The sequence below is a fragment of the Protopterus annectens genome, chromosome 3.part0, assembly GCF_019279795.1.
Source record: "Protopterus annectens isolate FY-2018-M chromosome 3.part0, PAN1.0, whole genome shotgun sequence".
Classification (NCBI taxonomy): Eukaryota; Metazoa; Chordata; order Ceratodontiformes; family Protopteridae; genus Protopterus; species Protopterus annectens.
In genome coordinates, this window is record NC_056731.1 from 1,717,214,770 (window position 1) to 1,717,235,288 (window position 20,519).

Genomic DNA, 20,519 nt, shown 5'->3' on the forward strand with positions numbered 1-20,519 from the left:
GCTGTTTGCTGCAATTGCAATGGATTTTATACTGGCAAGACCACAATTCAAAAGTACGTACTTGCCATCCAGGAAAAAGGACACCAAGAATGCATTGGCAAGGCACAGTTTGGTGCATCACGATTTTAGGAAGTTTGTTGTTTTGGTTGTTGAGATGGTCAATTCGTTTTCATTTACTGATCAGTTTAACAATTATCTTGAATTCGTTGGAGTTAAAATGGAAGGTGTTTTTGCAGGCTGATGTTTTCCAAGCAAAAATACAGAATTACTTAACTGTTACTAAAATTTTATAGTTGAATTATAATTTATTTTTTAATTTTTTTTGTTAGATAGACTGGTTATACGATATGATTTTTTTTAATGAGATTACATTAACTGATTTTATGTCCTGATTTGGTGTGATGTCATTTCCTTTTACATATTTAAACTGATTGTATGTTTTAGCATATGTTTCTGATGAAGTTCTATATAGTAAAAAGAGCAAAAGCGCTCAGTTAATTCACCTGTGCCCAATTTATTCATTTTGTCTGGGTTTTAATGTACTACAGCCAACAAAAGTCTTTGCTTTATTTTGTGTTTGCCTTCCCTTGGTTCCAGTGTTTTTTCTACAGTTTATGTTTAGGTAGGTGAATGTCTACAATCCTAGAAGAAATGCATCTACTAACAGAAAAGTATGGCTAGGGCCAGTAGTTGGAGTGTTCAGTGATGTTGCCCTGTTTGTGAAGAAGCAGGATACAAGACTCTTGGAGAGATCTATTTAAGAGAATGGAGACAGTATAGGCTATACCTTCAGTAGCAGTGTTAAGATAGTTACCTGGTAAGTTATCAAAAGACTGAGGGTTTAAGTATGATGAGATACTTCTTTATGATAAAGGTAGTGACAGAGTAGAAGAAACAACACTGGAAAAGATGGGTTGAGAAATATTTTGTGGTTTATTTTTATTGAGTAATGAATTGATGAAGTAGGAGTGGCAGTATTGTCTGGATCCCTATCAGGGCAAGAGTTGAGTTATTGACATCTACCAGGGTTAAGCATTTTTTTGATAAGCTATAGAACTCTTTTGGGTTTTTATGGTGAATGCTTTGCAAGTCAAACAGCCAGCTACCAAATCACCTTCTAAGTGCTTAAACCATTAGTTAGCTCAAGTTGAGCTGATATAAATCAGGTTTGGGTGCATAGCCCTTTAGAGCGTTCATGTCAAAGAGAAGGAACTAAAGCCTTGAGAGGACACGCTAGGAATACAACAAAAAAAAGTCCACATTCTGGCTTAAAACCATAGATGGGAGCAGTTACTGTAGCAGTAAACAACCATCAATTGTGATAAACTTACTAACAAAGCTGCACTATGTTCTTCATTTGATTACTGCTGCAGTAGCCTTAGCTATAAGAGTAGATAACCATACCTTAAAATGACTGGGAGGAGGAAGGATGAGGGTCTAGGAGCCCCTGGAGAATGGTTTAGCAAAGCCTGTCCTAGACCTGCAGAAGGAAAAGTACAGTTTTGTACCTACCATAAATGTAGATGGTCGAGTGCTAATACAGCTGCAGTCATAACAGATGGGTTCTCCTGCCGTCAGGCGGGTCCTCGGTCGGCCGAATTCCAGTGTCTAGGTCCGGCGTCGGTTGTCGTAGCTTCTTCCCTGACGTCAGTGCGCCAGGGGTATAAACGAACCAGGCAACGCCATTTTCTTCAGTTTTTCTTGCCCCAGATGTCAGGTGCCCCCAGAAGGAAGGCAATACATAAATTTGTGTAATAAAGCAATGCAATATAATCAAAATACAGTAGTTGCAAGCAAATACACCATAAAAGAATACCCCAATCAGGTTGTATGAGGAGGTGTTAGCCAATAGGCCTGTCCCAAGAGGGGAAGGAGGGAGGGAAACCTGGACTGCAGCTGTATTAGCACTCTAACATCTACATTTATGGTAGGTACAAAACTGTACTATGTTCATCGTGCATACAGCTGCAGTCATAACAGATGGGTAGAATCCCAAAGCTAAGAAAGGGGTGGTAGGCACTAGGTGGAACTGGGAGGAGCCAGAATGCCCTGCAAGACTGCAGTGGCAAAGCCTGCTCTAGTTTTGGAGTATAATGGTAGGTGGTAGTGCTTGGAGAAGGTATGCACAAAACTCCAAGTGGCTGCTTCCAAAATATCTTTGGTAGGAACTCCTCTCAGGAAGACTGCAGAGGTAGCTGTGGCCCTTGTGGAGTGAGATCTGATGCCTGCAGGTACAGTTTTACCATGAAAAGAGTAACAAAAGCGTATGCAGTGGGCTACCCATTTTGAGATTGTCTGTTTGGAAATTGGCTTCCCTTGAGCTCCTATAGCATAGGACACAAAGAGCTGTTCTGATTTTCTGAATGGCTTTGTTCTGTCCAAATAATAATGCAGCTGTCTGTGGACGTCCAAGGAATGTAGTAGTCTCTCCCCTTTGTTTTGAGGATTAGGGTACAAGGTAGGTAAGTGTATAGCCTGATTCAAAGCTACCCTGGATACCACCTTTGGCATAAAGGACGGGTTGGTTTGTAAGGAAACTCTGTCCTGATGGAAGATGATAAAAGGCTGCACAGCCATGAGGGCTTGTAGTTCCGATACCCTACGAGCTGAGGTGATAGCCAGAAGGAAAGCTGTTTTCCAGGACAAATATTGCAAATCTGTTGAGGCAGCTGGCTCAAAAGGAGGCAAGGTCAGCTTTTCTAGAATGAAATTGAGATCCCCAGCAGGTTTTGGTTGTTTCCTTGGGGGTTTTATATTCTTAGCCCCTCTGAGGAACTGTCTTAAGAGGGGGTGAGAATAAAGGTGGATCAGTGTTGTATTCTGCTGAAATGGCTGAGGCATGGATTTTGATTGAGGAGAATGAAAGTCCACTGCTTAGCAGCTCAGTTAGATACTGTAATATTTGAGGTAAATTCAGTTTTCCAGGATTCTGGCCCTTTTTCTCATTCCAGGCACAAAACCGTTTCCATTTTGCGGAGTAAGCTTTTCTAGTAGACGGCCTTCTGGCCTCCAAAATGACATTCTGCACCTCCTTGGAGAGTAGGGTCTGTTGTGATGTTAAGGAATCTTCCATGCAGCCAGATTGAGTGTTTTCAGCTGACTGTGAAGAGTTTTGAAGCTGTGCTGAGTCAGAAGAAGAGGCATTAGAGGTAGGGTCCATGGGGGGGAATGCGTCAGGCTCCTCAGGAGTGGGTACCAGTGCTGCCTTGGCCAGTCTGGAGCAATGAGAATCATCTTTGGTCTGTCTGCTCTGATTTTTAATAGAACTTTGGGCAGCAGAGGAAGAGGTGGAAAGGCATAAACTGTCATTGTTGTCCAACTGAAAGAGAGAGCGTCCACTCTCCAGGCCTGTGGATGAAAAGTCCTTTAGCAGAATTTTGTCAATTAGTGATTTTTGTGGGAGGCAAAGAGATCTATGTCTGGCCTTCCCCATGCTTGAATTATCTCTGTAAAAACTTGAGGATGCAACTTCCATTCGTGTGGATCGGTCATATTTCTGCTTAGGTTGTCTGCCAGCGTGTTTTCCTTGCCTGGCAAGTACTGTGCTTGAAGTTCGATTTGTAATTCCAGAGCCATGTTCCAAAGTGACATGGCCAGCCTGCATAGGGGGTATGAATGGGTTCCTCCCTGTTTGTTTATGTACCACATTACTTTGGTGTTGTCTGTCCTTATCAATAGTTGACCTGGATGCAGAAGGTCTTTGAAAGCTATAATAGCATTCATTACTGCTAGCATTTCCTTTTGACTGATGTGAAGGTGCTTTTCTTTTTGGGACCATTTGCCCTGAATGCACCGATCTGTCATGTGCGCCCCCCAGGCATAGTCCGTGGCGTCTGTTGTGATGACTTGATTTGCTTGAGGCTTGCAGAATGGGAGACCTGTGTTTGTTTGGCATGCTTGAGCCCACCACAGAAATTCCTTTTGAAGACATGGAATTAGTGGTATTATTGTTTCCAAACTATGGCTGTGTTGAGACCATAGGTTTTTCAGGTACCATTGATGTTTCCTCATATGCAGCTTTGCACATGGGATTAGTAGGATGCAGGATGCCATGAATCCCACAGCCTGCAGGATTTTCCTTGCAGTCAGCCTGGTGAAATTTGCTAGTGTTCTGAAGTATTGAGTTAGTTGCCCCTGCTTCTCTGGCGTGAGGTAGGCCATCTGGGTGTTTGTGTCCAAGTTGGCACCCAGGAAATTTATTTTCTGAGAGGGTATTAGCCTTGATTTCTTTTTGTTGACTGTGTATACCAGAGAATTCAACAACATTATTACAAAAGCCAGATGTTTCAGAAGTATGTGCTTGCTGTCCGCTTGGATCAGGCAGTCGTCCAAATATGGGTATATTTGTATCCCTTGAAGTCTGCAGTAGGCAATTACAGATGCCAGGCATTTCGTGAATACTCTGGGTGCAGTAGATAAGCCAAAGGGCAATGCAAAGAATTGATAATGGGTAGAACCTGCAAGAAATCTGAGGTATCTTCTGCAATTTTGTCTGATTGGACCATGCAGGTATGCCTCCTTGAGGTCCAATGTTACCAGCCAAGACTCCTTGCCCAGCATGGGAAGAAGCTGCTGTAATGTGAGCATCTTGAATTTTAGTAAGAGTAAAAATGTGTTTAGGATGGATAGGTCCAAAATAGGTCTCCAATATTTTCCCTTCCTTGGTACCAGGAATAGTCTGGAATAAAAACCTTGACCTTGTTCGTGAGTAGGTACCTCTTGAATAGCTTTCATGTCTATGAGATCTGAAATTTGTCTTTGTGCCTCTGCCCTTTGATTGTGTGGCAGGTTTGGCATGCCTCTCATTTTTGGAAGGGTGTGAAAATGGAATCTGTAGCCTCTGTTTATAATGTCCAAGATCCATTTGTCTTTTGTGACAATATGCCAATTTTTTGAAAATAATGCCAGTTTTCCGCCTAAGGGTGCTGCCATTTGAGCCTTGCTTGGCATGCAAAGGGGAAAGTAATTGGGATTGCTTTCTGAATGGCTGTGAACTATCCTCACCACCTCTTTGTGTAGGAGCTTGCCATTGTCTGCCTCTAAACGATCCTTGAGATTGCCCTCTGCCCCTCGGGCGCCTGTATCTACCTCTTTGGGGTCTGTCCGTGGCTGGAAAGGACCAATTTTTGGAAGGCCAATTTCTACTGAAACGTGGAGGTTGTACCTGTAGAAAATCTTTCACTGTTTGCATTGATTTAGCCTTTTCCTCCATTTTCTTTAATACCTCCTCAGCTTTAACACCAAATAATACATCCTTTTGTAGAGGGGCATCTAGTAATTTAGCTTTGACATGATCTGGTAAGGTTTGCTCCTTGAGCCAGGCATGTCTACGTATGACTGATCCTGCAACAGCAGCTCTACATGAGGCCTCTAGAGCATCAAAACCACATTGCAAGGTACGTTTACCCACTTGTTCTGCACTATGCATCAAATCCTGCAACTCCTTCAAGTCTGGTTGTTCAGGTTGTGACATTTTACTTCTCAACTGTGATAACAGAAACTGTTGGTACTTTAGCATATGGAACTGGCAGTTTAATGCCCTCATGGTTAAGGTGGCCGAGGTGTATACCTTTTTTGCCCACCTTTCTAAGGATCTGGAATCTCTCTCGGAAGGTAATGGGTTTTTAGCAGTGGAGGCCTTAATTCCCTTGGGGCCTTGTGAGATAGTTTCTGGGTCAGCCGCATGGCTTTTGTATAAAAATTGGTGAGAGTCAGGAACCCGGTAGTACCTGTCAGGCTTGACTGGGGCTGGAGGTAAAGAATCCGGGTTAAGGCAGGCCTCAGAGTACACATCATCTAGTATGTCTAAGACAGGAGGAATAGCCAGAGGCCTGTGCTGGGGTAGCAAGAGAAAATCCCTAAGCCTTTTCTTGGAATCTGAGTACTCTTGGCCTTCCCAGTGGAAGTGTTCCCTTAAGGTATGCAAGGTTTTCCCAAATGAGTAATCCTCTGGCGGGGGGAGACAGAGGGAATGGACTCCTCAGCATCAGAATCTTCAAAAGGGGAGTAAGAATGTTCCTGTTCATCAGAGTGCTCTGAAATAATGGAGGCCTGGTCAGAGGAGGGGGATTCTTCCTCCACTCTGGGCCTTTTGTCCGGGGGGGGGGCTGAGAACCCCTGATAAGAGTAATCAAATCCTCAGCCATTTTAAGCATCTGTTTTTTAGGCATGGGGCCTGGAGAAGAGCCCTATGGAGCTTGTCTCTTAGAATGCATGGCTGCTTTAGACTTAGTGAAAGCCTTGATAGAAAAAGAAGAAGAAGGTCTGAAGACCTCGGGCACAGAAGACACCACCAATGAAGTGTCGTCGGTAGGCAGGGGCTGCGTAGGCGCCTCGCTGAGAACCGGACCACCTGTAGTCGGCTTTGGCATGGTGTCGGTAGAGGCCGCGGACCTCATGTGTCAGTTCTTATCTTTGCGTTTTTTAGACAAAACTGGAGTCGGAGTATCCGACGACATAATATAGTTAAATTTTTTGCCAAAATAGTGCTGGGCGAACTCCGCCCGACGCTTAATGGTGCGTTTGTTGAATGTAGCACAAAAACGACAGACCGAGACGTCGTGGTCTGGGCCTAAGCAAGGAATGCAGAGGGAATGAAAATCCTTATGCGGTATTTGCTTCCCACAAGAAATACAATTATTAACTTTGTCTGACATCGGTCTGAGGCAAGAAAAGTTTCCCCAATGGGGTACTTAGCTTTCAAGAAGACTTCGGTTGCAAGATTTTCGTAATTTCAGGAGCTGGCCGACCGGCACTTGCGAACTGCTTCTGCTTCGGGCACCGCGCGGCAAGAAAGACTGAAGAAAATGGCGTCGGCTGGTTCTTTTATACCCCTGGCGCACTGACGTCAGGGAAGAAGCGACGACAACCGACGCCAGACCTAGACTTTGGAATTCGGCCGACCGAGGACCCGCCTGACGGCAGGAGAACCCATCTGTTATGACTGCAGCTGTATGCACGATGAACATCTAGCGTATAGTGCTTCGAAAAAGTGTGCATAGAAGACCAAGTTGCTGCTTCTAGAGTACTTCTAGCATTCAAGACTTTCCTAAAATCCACAAATGAAGTCCAGGCACTGGCAAAGTGAGCCTTAACTATGCCTGGAATCGTTTAGTTGTGGTGGGAATAACAAAAGGTAATAGTATTAGACAAACATTTTGAAACAGTCTGTTTTGACACACATCATCCTTTTGATCAGAAGTTCTGAAAGATTTTGTTCTGCCAAGATAGTTGTCTATGGACATTCAAGGTATGAAGTACAGTAAACTCTCAGTTAACCAGAACTCAAGCAACTGGTAAAAAATATTGAAGAAATGCAGGAAATGCAGTACACTTTTCATGTGTTGCACTTTGTTTTCCCACCACAGAAACATACCTTACATTTTTAGAGTTTTAAATATTTCCTCTCTCCCCAACCTGAGAACAAGTCAAACCAAACAAATACTATAGGTACAGTATCAGACAGGCCTATTTTTAACAGTAACTCTCAAGCAACCAGAAACCACAGTTATTCGGCATCTACCAATCCCCAATGGTGCCGGTTAACTGAGAGTTTACTTTATCCTTTCTCCCTCATTTTTAGTTTCAGGAAATACAACAGAAGATGGATAGCTTGGATTAAAGTACATTTACATCACTTTAAGAACTAATCATTCATTTATGCCTGAAGAAACCCTAGCTTTGTGGAAAACGAGAAGGTTGACCAACCATGAGAGTCTGCAACTCAGATATCCTTCCTGCAGAGATCAGAGCAATTAGTAAGATGAGGTCCATAACATGGAAAACAAAGTCAGCCTGATGAGCTGATTGATATGGACCACTAAGATCCCAAGAAGGAAACATCTGTTTCTTAGGAGGCTTCCTATGCAACACCTCTTTCAAAAACATTTTCACATGAGGATGCATTGAAAGAAGGGAATCCACGGGCAGATATGCTATGATGGCAGAGAAGTAAACCTTGACTGAAGAGTAAGACAGGCCCTAGAATAGTAACTCACAAATACTGTAGAACCACAGAAACACTAGAACTGAATGGGGGCTGGTTCTTTTGTTGGCACCAAATAGAAAAATTTTCCATTTGTTAATATATTACTTTCTAGAAGCAGGCTTTCTTGACCCCATCAATACCTGTTGCACATTCTCAGAGAGAAAAGGTGCCTAATATCATCTGGGCAGTTAGATGTAGTTGTTTAGGGTCAGGATGCATCAAACACCCTTGGCCTAGTATGACTAAATCTAGCCTGTGAGGAAGCTTTTGGTAATTGCCTCTGGAAATTTCCAAAAGGGAGAACCACTGTTGCCTGGGCCAGAAGGGAATCACCACAATAATCTTTGGAGAGTCCAAATGACCCTGGATATTAGTGGAAAGGCATACATGAACATTCATGGCAATGAAAAAAATCCTCAGTCTTTTAGGCCTTGCTGCAGCGAGTCCTGGAACAGAATTTTGTCAACTGATTGTTAAGGGTGGAGGCTAATAGATCTACTTGACAATTTACCCACATCTGGATCAATTCTTGGAAGACCCACTGATTCATTTTCCCTTGTGAGGGTCTACCCTGGTTCTCCTCAGCTTATCTGCCACAAAATTTTTCTCTAAAGGTATGTAAGATGCCTGTAGAGTGAGATGGTCTTGAAAACCTATATCCCAGACTACCATGACTAGTCTGCACAGAGAGTAAATTTTAGTTCCCCCTTGTTTATGTACACTATTACCATGGTGTTGTCTGTAAATACTTGAAGTTCCAAAGTCAACAAATTGTTGAGAGAATGGAGAGCATTTATAAGATCTAACATCTTTTTTACATTTGTGTTTTTTTTTCTTCTTTGTTCCAAAAACCCGTCACTTTTATCCTCAAACACTGGTCCCGAAGCAAACTCTGAGGCATCTATCATGACTGACTGTACTGGCATAGGAAGGCAAAATGAGACACCTGGACCTTGAAAATTTTATTTCAGCACAAAAATCTCCCTTTTGTAAAATCCCAAAAACTGGACTCAGAGTCAGACGATGTTGATGCTGGGACTAGAGAGATTTCAGATACCATTGATTTTGTTTCCACGTGGAGTCTTGCAAAAGGTATCACAAATATCACAAATGTCATGAGACACAGAATCCTAAGGAATTCCCTTACTCAGATGGGAAGTAGTGGAAAAACTCAGGAAAAGATCTAAACACAGATCTAGTTTTCCTGTGGAAGAAAAGCTCTTTGAATTCTAGTGTTCAGGAGACACCCCAGGAAAACAATCATGTGAAGAGGAGTCAGATGAGATTTCTGCAAGTTCTCTTGGAAACCCAGTCTATGTATGAGATCCTTTACCCAAATGACAGATCCTGACACTTTGAAAAAGACTCTGCAAAGATAAGCAAGTTGTCTAAACATGGAAAAAATATGAAAACCTAATCTTGCAGTCTGCAGTAGGCTATCACAGGAACCAGACACCGTGTGAACAAAGGGTAATACAGAGAAATGATATCATTACCCAGATAAAGAAAACTTTAAAAACGTCTGAAGTATGGATCTACAGGAATAAGATGGCATGTGTTTTTTTTAAACCTAGTCATTAAAAATTTCAAATGGAGAATAAGGATTAACAAGCTATGAAAAGACAGCATTCAAAACTTGGGAAATGTCACAAACTGATTCTGAAAGGAAAGATCTAAAACTAGTCTCTAAGAATCTTCTTTCTTTGGCACCAGGAAATTCTGGAATAAAACTCTTCCTCTCACTGAAGAGGAAGGGCAGCTTCTATCAGCCCCAATCAAGTATATGCTGTAAGACAGGAGGGAACAGAAGAGACTGGTCTGGTGGGCGAGGAATCCATCCAGAATCCCTTCTTCCTATTTTACCCATGGGTTGGGGTGTCACTTTAAAAGTGACAATCATTTAGAGCCAAGTTTTACACCACCAAGTGGCTAGCCCTGTTGCAGTAGTTCTTCCATACCACACACACTCACACCTATGGCCAATTTAGAGTGTCCAACTCACTAAAAGAAGGAAAGACCCCCACCAACATCTATAACCTTGATGGATTATTCACAGAACTCATTTTCTGAAACAATCTGTTGCTAAAGACAGAAACAGAGGTACAGCCTTTCTGGTAGGATTAAGGGATTGCTACTGTGGAGGTGGGGCTTGGGAATCTTTCATACAGTCATTCAGGCTTCTTTGGACAGTCCTTTGTTGTTGTAGGATTCCTGCTTGCTTTTTGGAAGCTCTCAGAGACTAAGAGACTGACATGCTATCTGCTGTGCTAACAAGGCTTCAGAGTTGAAACTGCCCTGTGAGGGGTTCAAACTCACAACCTTCAAATTATGACACTACCATTGATTTTTAAATATTTAGTTTCCAACTTTCTGGGACTATTTATTTTGTTTTTTAAAGAAGGTTGTGGAATGACACTGAATCCCTTGGTAAACTAAGAAAAAAAGAGTGCTGAAAAATCTGAGAGATCCCTTTAATCAGCTAGGAATACACTCAGTAAATTCTATCAATAGCATTTCAGACTGCTGATATATTGGAAACACTGTGCTGAAACACATTTCAACAGCAGCGGAGTTGCCCTTTTTCTCCACTGTTGTACAACTTATGCATCTGTATATACAATTTAAGTTATTGGGGGGGGGGGACTTGCCCCTTGCAAAAATATATATTTTTTGAGAATGTCAAAAACAACTAACCAAACAAAAGATTTCTGCATAATTTTCTCAATGTCAGTACTTGAAAAAATATCACTCAATAGACTGAGATGAACCCAATCAGATATACTCTCTCATCACACTTTTTAATGACATCTGCAACAGATGGTTCAAAAACTGGTTTCTTTGTCCAAGGGAGAATTTCATGTTTGACAAGCTCTGGAAAGTTTTGGAAGCACAGCAAGACAAACCTCCTCATAACAATTCCAGTGGGAACAGCCATATGCACCTCAGAACACAAATCAGAATTTGGTGGAGACAACACATCATTTCACAATCATTTTGAGGATCAACCCAAATATCTTCAGAACAATAAAAAATGCTTACAGAAGAGACAAAAGCCAGCGCTAAACCCTGAGCCAAACCCAAGAAATTACTTCTGTCCAGGGAAACTGGCACAAGATAAAGCACAGGTTAAGATTTTTTTTTTAATTGAAAGCATGAACAAACTAAGCCACTTTTGGTAGCAAAGACCTCCACTGGGATGAACACAGCTTTCTGGCTAAGCAGACCGTCATTCCCTGCTCCTTCTCCTAGGATTGACAAGAGTGGCTTTCCCCTCTCCCACCAGGGCACTCCAGCTGCAGAGGATGCATTCAAACTCTGGTCCATGGTGATGGTGACCATAGGGAATACACCAGCTGGACCTAAATAAAAATATGAGTGGGTGGAAGAAACAGCTTTGTCCACAGCAGAGTCACCCACCTGTGATGGTGTCATTTTATCAGACAGCTGTGGTGGCAAAGGCTGCTAAACATTTTTTTTTTTTTTGCTGGAGAATTGCTGGAGAAAGGCAGAACTAAGGAACTAGTAGGTTGTTATATAGTTAAGCCAAAAAAGATGCCCAGCTCCCAGGGAATCTTTGCAAAAGTAACGCTTCCATTTTAAAAACACCCTTACCCCATTCCCAAAAGTAAAATAACTCAACTTTTATCAAAGAAATTATCAACGAAGTAAAAATGAATGCTTTCATTTAAACATGAACAAAAAAGTCACAAGACAGTCATTAAAAGGAGTTTATCCTAGCTATTATTACTATGATTTACAGGAAAAAAAAGTAGTTTTTTTTTTTTTGCCTGATGGGAGCGTATCTGCCTAGCACTTGAACAGTTAGCCAGTCATCGAATCTCAGAATCCCACAGAGGAGCGCCCTCTTTAGCGGCAAGAAAGATCTGGAGGCTTCAGTTCACCTCGAGATGACTAGTGGTTTGAGTACACAGAGGCTCTGGTAGTTGGCCAGCTGTTGTATCCTACCAGGAAACAACCCATAGATCTAAGGTTAGTGCAGCAGTGATCAAATGAAGAATCTCAACTATTGTTATATAATCACAGCAAACAGCAGCAAATACTTAATTAGATTTAGAGCCAAGAAGAAACCCAATGAGAGAAGAAAGTACTACCAACACTAAAAAGTGAAGGGAAGAAAAAAGGGGGGAAAACGTAAAATGAGAAGGAATTACACAATTAAAAGAAGGGAGAAAGTGAAAAACTACCACCTAAAAAAGTGTGAAATCTAGTAAAGGGGGATCAGAAGAACTGAGATCTCGAAAGAAACAGCACTGTGGTACATTATGGGATATCAGGACAGTGGGACGTGGCTTGAGAAAAGTTTTACATGACAAACTGTCCTAACACATACAACCATTAGTCCTGCTGTTACAGAGAACAGATTTCTCTTTACCAGATCATTACCAAGTCTGCATATAAAATACCACTGCTCCACCAAAATTAGGTGCAGAGAGCAGAACCCCCGACTCACTTCTCTGCACGACTGCTGCATTTGGGATAAAGTGCAGAATATGTCCATTTTATTCAGAAAGTTACTGCTAAGTGCACTCCTTGAACAACTGAATTTGCACAGAACTGCATGTATAAAAATGTATTTTGAAAATCTGTTTTGAAAAATGCATACAGTAGTTTAACAAACATTTACACACCATCTAAAATGTGAAAATGCACTCTGAAGGAGGCAGCTGCAAAGGAAATTCTTCTTTCCTTACAGTGCAGTGACTACTGGGTTGAATAATAAAAAGGAAGCAGGGCAACAAAGCACCCTGCAGGGTAGGGCTGGTGGTTTTGTCCACAACCCATTTTCAAATTCTGATGCAAACTCATTCGAGTTTACTTGCAAGCAGAATTCAACAAGCTGATTCTAGCAATCATTGCATGGAATCCTCATCAACACAGCTTGATTTACTTAGGCCTTTTTTTAAGGTGTAGATACTAATTCATATACAAAGGAAAAAAATCTGTAATATGCATTAAATCAATCATTAAAATATTTTTTAACTAGCGAACACCTTAAAAATGGCAAGCACAGCTGTTCATTTACTATATTGTTTATTTTTGCCCACTACTACAATCCTGTAATTTTTTGTGTATTGTTATTGTATATTAAGTCAATTTCTGTAATTTTTGCTTAACTGTACTGTAGAGCTTTTCTTCCTGGGCCTCCACTGAAAAAAGGCTCTAGCCCAGTCTCGGACTATCCTGGTCACCAAATGTCAAATAAATAATATATTATTATGATTTTTCTTCAAACTGCGGTGGTGGTGCTGCGGTAGCGTTGTCGCCTCACAGTATGATGTTGTCCTGTTCGATTCTCAGCTAGAGCATCTTCTGTGTGGAGACATGTGTGAATGGGCGTACCTTCGTTGAAGGTTGAGCATCAGAGCTGGCAATTCGGCACGTAAAAATCTACTGCCAATCATAAGCGGACTGGAGTTCCGCTGTGGCGACCCCTAACTGGGAAAAGCTGAAAGACACAACAACATTATTTTTCTTCAAAGTGGTAGTAGTAAATTAACCCTAAAACCAAAATAAAATGAAAACTACTGCTATGTTTTTTACTTTTATCTTGCAATGAATTGTTACCCTTGCTCACACAGAAGTTATTGTCATTAGATTTTTTCAGCAGGTTTGATACTATACAGCTATGAATGCAATGGGAATGCAACACTTTCAGTCCAATTTAGATTACTGTACCTGGCTTTTTGTACCGCGAAAAGTAGCACAGATATTCTGAATATAAACTACTAAATCAGAAAAATAAAACCCACCTTTCACGTTCACCTGTCTCTATCAATTTCTGATTGATCGTGGCTCTCATCTGTGCATCTTTATTCATTTTCAAACCTACACTTGAATAGAAAACAAACATTTTAGAATATAAATTCAACACACAATTACAAAAGAAGCAAGAAATGAAAGGCAGTAGCTTATCTCAGATTTTCATAAAACATTTTTGTTGAACAAAGGCACGGTACGTTCAAGTCAAATTCTCTTATGATTATGCCTACAAAGAAGTCAAAAACAAGATCATTATTATTTTATGTATCATCACCACTGATTGTATGGCAGATAATGATAAAAAGTGTAATTTTATATGTGCATACAAAGAAAGCTACACGAACCAAGACATATTACTTTTACTGTAATATTACTATACAAACATCTTCCTGAGGTATGTGATCAAAAATGCTTTTTCAACTCCTTGCAGACTTCAAAAAGTGTGTACAATTAAAGAGGTATACGATGGCCTAAATCAAAGTAGCAACTGCTTTTGTCTACAATATTAAATATATCAAAACAAATCCTGTAATAACAGAATCAATAGTTTCCTTTCTGAAAAATGGGTTGATAATAATGACAAGTGCGTGTGTGTGTGTGTGTGTGTGTGTGTGTGTGTGTGTGTGTGTGTGTGTGTGTGTGTGTGTGTGTGTATACATATGTACATTTATTGTGTTTAATAGGATAGTCCAACTAGGCACATGCCAGGACAAAGCATTACAAAAACAAACAAAAACATTTACTAATTTAAATTACAACCACAACATATGCCACAAAGGGGTAACACTGTGCAGTAAAATGGAGTACAGTTTATGTAGATCATTAAAAGAATGAGTACAACTTATGCACATTATGGTTAAAAGTTACCAAGTATATTTATATAAGTATATACATCCATAAATTCATATACAAGAGTAACAAGATTGTGGCTACTGCCCGAGAAGGTGGAAGAAATAGAGGTATAGCGAGAGCAGGATTCTTGGAAGAAGAAGAAGAAAGTCAACATCAAAAGAAGAAAAAGTAAAAAAGGAAGGCTGCGAAGATGGTAGAGCTGATTAAATAGGAAGTGAAGTAATAGTCATGGAGTAAAGAAAGTAGGTAGAGGAGGTGTGACAACATAGTTGAAAGGCAAGCAAGGGTGAAAGCAAGAGTGGAACTAGGCATGACCTACCTTTGCATTGTGAGGTTGTAACCTGACACAGTGACAATCCCATGTGACAATGAGTTTTTTGGGTTTACTAGGAAAATGTGTGGGTTAGTTACAGTTGTAAATTCTGGTGGGAGGGAATTCCAAAGTTGAGTGAAATACACAGAATAAAGGGAGTCACCAAAATTTGGTGACTGTTACAGGATTCGGTTGTTGCAACCAAAGTTCTCTTTTAGACATATACTGTGTTATTAACTTTGTAACAGTGGGGCATTTGTTAAAGTTGTTTAGTATATTGTGTGCAGTTTTCAAATGAGTATAATAGTGGGGCATTTGTTAAAGCTGTTTAGTATATTGTGTGCAGTTTTCAAACGAGTATAGTTCAGGGGTTTACTTGGCCGTAGCCATTGTAATGGCTGAAAAAGCAATACAGTAACATCTCCTGTTGGGAAGAATAGTGGCAAATTTTGCCATTCTGTTACAGCATATTTCAAATTTATTCACCAATTCGTATGCAGATATTAGTTAATACATGGGCACTGTATAGTAGGCTGGGTAGAAAAAAGATTGGGCATACAGATGTGACAGAAGCAATGCAGAGTGAGGACTGGGCTAATTTTGTAAAAAGTGCCTAGTTTCCCATTGTTTTTTGGAGACAACATAGTCAATGTGTTGATCAAATTTTAGATTAGTTTTGGAGACACTACAGTAAATGTGTTGCATAAATTACAGTTGTCAACAATATCTAATAGAAGCTTTGCATGATCAACATTTTCTAGAGGGATGTTTTTTGATGTAATGTCGATGGATGGTTGTTCTTTTAGGTGAAAAATGCATAACTTTGAAGTTCTTTATATTTAGAATTAGTTTGGAAGATGCGAGGCAGTCATGTTGTTACAGGGGATTAAAAAAAGTTTTGACTGGAAGTCAGAGTTAGACAACATGTCTAAAGTGTTACAATTATTAACAACTGTAGAATAAAAATCTGGATTTGGGTACACATACGAAAGAAAAATGAACATAATATGGTAATACAGAAAGCAGCCAGAATGGAAGGCTGGTGTGAGAGAAAGGTAGTTTGTTCCTGTGTTAATCAAGGTAGTCAAAACAGCATGTTTTAAATGACAGAAAAGTATGACTTTGATGCAATGCAACAAGGATAGGGCAGTTAGTGAGATAAAAATGGAAGGAGTATATTTACTAGTGGGAATTAAAAACAGAAGCATGACTAGTGTTTGCTAAATGTAGTGCAATCATACATATAACTTAAATTCTATTACAAGAGAAGATTAAATCTGGCTTGTGAAGACATAGTTCTTGCTGGTCTAGAGGGTATTGATGCAACATTTTGGAAAAGATGGAGCTATATGGGTAAACTAAGGAAATGAGAAATTTCTGAGTAGATAAACTGGGGTTAATAAAGGGTGATAAGAGTTTAGAAGTGAACGTTGTGTTATTCCTTTATCAGACAGTGAACCCAACAAGAAGTGCTTGCATCCTGGTTAATGCATTTGAATTTGGAAGTAATGCATTTTAATGCACAGTCACAAACCCTATAAAACATATAAAACTTGCATTACAAAATCAAAAGTTAGACTACACTGATTAAACCTCTTGTGCTTCAGGACATCAGGGATTGGGGTAATAGCTTTGACTACTGCATCTTTAAGAAGGTAACAAGGTGTGAAATTTGCAAAATTAAGTGAACATAAATCAAACTGTTGCAGGGACAGTGGGAGATGGGTTAGAAAAGTTTTTCTTGATCATCCACTCCACTTTTCCCCAGATATATTTAACTTACTCCTCCAGACAGGAGTTTTGTCCTCTCTCCCTCCCCATTAGTGGGGAAATTTAGTGTAAGCTGCCAGGGTAGGTGAGCAAAGAGATGATCAGGACTTCCTGGTACAGCATCATCCTGGCAGCTGCAGAGGGATTTTTTTTTTTTTTTTGGAATGCTATACCCATTGTCCTGACCATTTTCTTGTGTGCCTTACACATGAATACACCTCTGGATTAGTAGCATTGGTCATAAACAATCACAGGGAGTTAGTCAAGTATAACTCTGCCTTTCCTCCAGAATAGGTGAGCTAGTAAACATGCTACTCCCTTCCACTATGACATGGGGATTTACTTTTCACCTTTCTCTGTTAATATTAGTCCAAGGAAGAGTTGCAGTGCAATGGAAATATTACAGAACGCATACATTCATAGGATCGTAAGAGGTTACTAAGCTAATGGCCCTGGGAACCTTGCAAGCCTAGCCAAGAGTTTATCCCTCAAAAAGAAACCTTAATCAGCACCTGTCACCCCTGTCAATGACAGATACAGGTGGAACCCCTGGGACAAATTTGTGGCTTCTTATCCAGTCAAAGATGCGCTTGAAGAGAGTCAGCAACGTACTTCGTTTGACATGTATGGAGAGTCTATTCCAGAGATGGGGCAGCCTCTGGGAGACAAACCTGTCTCTCCAGCAGGTTTTGTTAATGTCACATATTAAATTTAGGCCTTTTGATCGGGTAATGCGCGAGGAGTTAGACTTACAGATATGGTGCATCTCTAGTAGGGCAAGGTCTGAGATTGCTTTGTAGATGTGACACAGATCACATATGAGCAATCTGTACGATACCGAGTAGAGAGATAGCAATGAGTCTGTCCACATAGGACAGGTGTGGGAGGCCATGGATTCTCTTTATGAGGTATTTATGTGGCCTTTCCAACTGGTACAGGTGTTTGGAGAGGTACATACCAAATGGGGCATTGTACTCAATTACTGGCCTAATAAGGGAGAAGTAGAGAGAGGTAATAACCTCCTTTTTTCTGGATGCAATCCTTTTACTTATGAGATGAACCAAGTAAAAACGCTTTTCTGACCACTGCAGCTACATGATGGTCGAATGTGAGATTGCTGTCAACCTGTGTACCCAGGTCTCTCACTACAGGTTAGGTGCTTAGGGGGTTGCCATTGATGTGGTAGTCAGTAGGGGCCATGTTTTTGCCAAATGGTATGATAATACATTTTTTTGCATTTAACTCAAGGCCATGACTTTGGCAACAGTCATTTGTTGATGTGAAACCCTCTTGTATTATGTTAACATAATTTGAGGAGTCAATGACAGCACCCAACTTACAGTCATACACAAACTTGGTCAGCCACAGGCCTTTTGTCTTTGCCTGGACCTCTGAGAAGTAGATGCCAAACAGTAGGGGTTCCAGGACAGATCCCTGGGGAACACCACTAGTAACAGGTCTGCTGTCAGAGGAGGAGACACCTATTTTAACCATGGGTCTATATTATCCAAATGTTTAGGTTAGCGAATACCTAAACGTTGACCTGGTAATATCATAAAATTAAAACAACTAACTGACTATTTAATGTAGGGAATGAATTCCCTTGGCCATTAAACCAAAATGAATTGGGGGGCTTTGCACCCCCACATCCCCCAATGTGTGGGGCTGTACCCCCACACCCCCTAACTAAATATACCAACTCTGAGATCACTCTACAGTGGGGAAGGGGCAAAATCTGCATAACGGCCAAGGGAATTCTTTCCCTGTGTTAAATCGGCTGTTCGCCATTACCAGTTTGACGTTTAAGTATTCACTAACCTAAACATTCAATCAGGTAATAGGAACCCTTGACCTTGTGGGCCCCATCAGTGAGCCAGTTGGCCGCCCACCTGAGAGAGGGATCTACGCCAGTTTGTGTTAGCTTTTTGACTGTGTCAAAGGCTTTGGCCAAGTCAAGGTAAGCTGTATGTACTGACTTCCCCCATCCAGGGCCTTGGTACCCTTGAGAGATCCGTACTGGGTGGGAAATGCTTGGAGATTGCCTATGTCCTTCTTTATGAGATCAGTATAATATGCTCCATGGCTTTGCAGATCAAACTTGTCAAGCTAATGGCACCACCTTTGTTCAAGAAGACGACAATGGCAGTTCTCCATTCTGCTGGAATAAAGCCTGTACTTAGGCTGTGGTTGAACAGGGTGCTCAAAGACGAAGCTAGTTCTTGGTGGAGATGGTGCAGAATTCAGCCTGGGATACTATCAGGTCCCATGGAAGCTGTATTCTTTGCCTTATATTGGCCTTTAATACTTGATCTACGGAGATATGAGGTGCGGAACAAGTATCAGGGATGTCGAGTGGGCCTTTGGGGGGCAGGGGGGTGAAGTTTGCGCTGAAGCTATCTGCCAGCAGGTTGGTTAAGTCAACAGGATCAGTCTAAGTGGTATCATTAAGAACTAATTTGGAACAAACCTGGGCTTTGCCATGCAGGTTCCTGATGCAACTGAAGAAGATTTTGTGGTTACCCTTTGTTTCGGAGGCAAGTTTCGATTCATAATTGGCTTTGGAGGTTTTCGCTAGTGATCTAATTTGCTTGTTCAGCCTAAGGAGGGAGTTTTTCCAACTGGGAATTTGTGCCTTTTCACCCTTGGACAACAGTTTCTTCCTTTTGTTGTAAAGCCTTTTGATACAGGATGTCCATCAAATAGGTTAGCGTTTCCTTGAGGAGCAGGTTTTAGTTCTGCTGGGTATGGCTGAGTCCATGCAGTTTTACAGGTGCTTGTATACTGCACTGGCATACTGTTCAGTATACTCGTCTGCATTCTCTGAAGGGAGGCGGTGGTGTGAAGCTACTGATACTCTCCCTTAAAAGGTTGTAGTCAGCTTTTGAGAAGTTTATTAGCTTGGTTACGGGGGTTGGATGGGATAGAAACTCCGAATGAGACAGACAGATGGTCTGATCTCAGCAGGGAAGGATGTATTATGGGGGTGGTGCAATGGTCACCCGTGTTGGTGAGAACCAAGTCCAGAATGTTAACTCCCCTTGTGGAGGATGAGATGGTCTAGTAGTGTGTTTGAATTGATAAAGTCAAGGAATCATTGGGCAAGTGCATTAGAGCAGGAATAGTTCACCCAGTCTATAGTGGGATAGTTGAAGTCACCAAGGATCAGAGTGTTAGGCAGTACCTTGATGGAGTCAAGTAGGTCCAGGTAGGAGGAGTGGGTGTCCTGAGTCATGGAGGGGGTCTATAGCAGGCTATAACTTGGATGAGTGTCTTGCCAATTGTTAGTTGCACCTGCAGCAGTTCTACTACATCATAATGGCAAACAAGTCTGGAGGTGTGCTCATCTTTAATGCAGATAGAGACTCCGACACCCTTAGTCTTCCCGACCTCATTCTAGGATTGGAATGTGTATAATGAGGTATAGCCTGGTAAGGCAGGGATGCTCTCTGCCGCCTGCATAGGTGGATGAGTGTTGTGCTTGGCTATGTGATGTGGGTGGTGTGGTGGTTGTGCTGGCAATCTCTTTATCAGGAGTACTGACTGTGCAGCAAGACAGCATGGATTCCAGGTTACTGACATAGATGCATTTCTCGCAATTAGAAGAATTATGTGTTAGGAGAAGAGGGTTGTCAGTGAACATGAGGCAATTGCTACACTGTTTCAGTATGCCCATGTCGACCAGGCTGGCAGGAGAAACTGATGGGAATTGTCCAGACACAGTGTTCTGAAACTTGGATGGACTTATGGAGAGAGGGTTTTGATAAGGGTTTGTCCACAACAGTGTAGACCATAAAAACCTTCTTAAATGTAAAATAA

The 20,519-nt window shown here is 41.2% G+C and overlaps 1 protein-coding gene across 4 annotated transcripts in view; it reads right to left on the reverse strand.

Moving 5' to 3' along the window:
- The window catches only part of ENY2 (ENY2 transcription and export complex 2 subunit), a 363,037-nt gene that overhangs the window by 298,110 nt on the left and 44,408 nt on the right, over window positions 1–20,519 (reverse strand). For 2 of the 4 annotated variants that reach the window (XM_044065753.1, XM_044065755.1), the window contains one exon: window positions 13,759–13,839. In XM_044065753.1, the coding sequence (XP_043921688.1) occupies window positions 13,759–13,826 (68 nt within the window). In that variant the 5' untranslated portion in view covers window positions 13,827–13,839. The remainder of the gene's footprint in view (window positions 1–13,758; window positions 13,840–20,519) is intronic. The other 2 variants (XM_044065754.1, XM_044065756.1) reach the window with 1 other exon arrangement.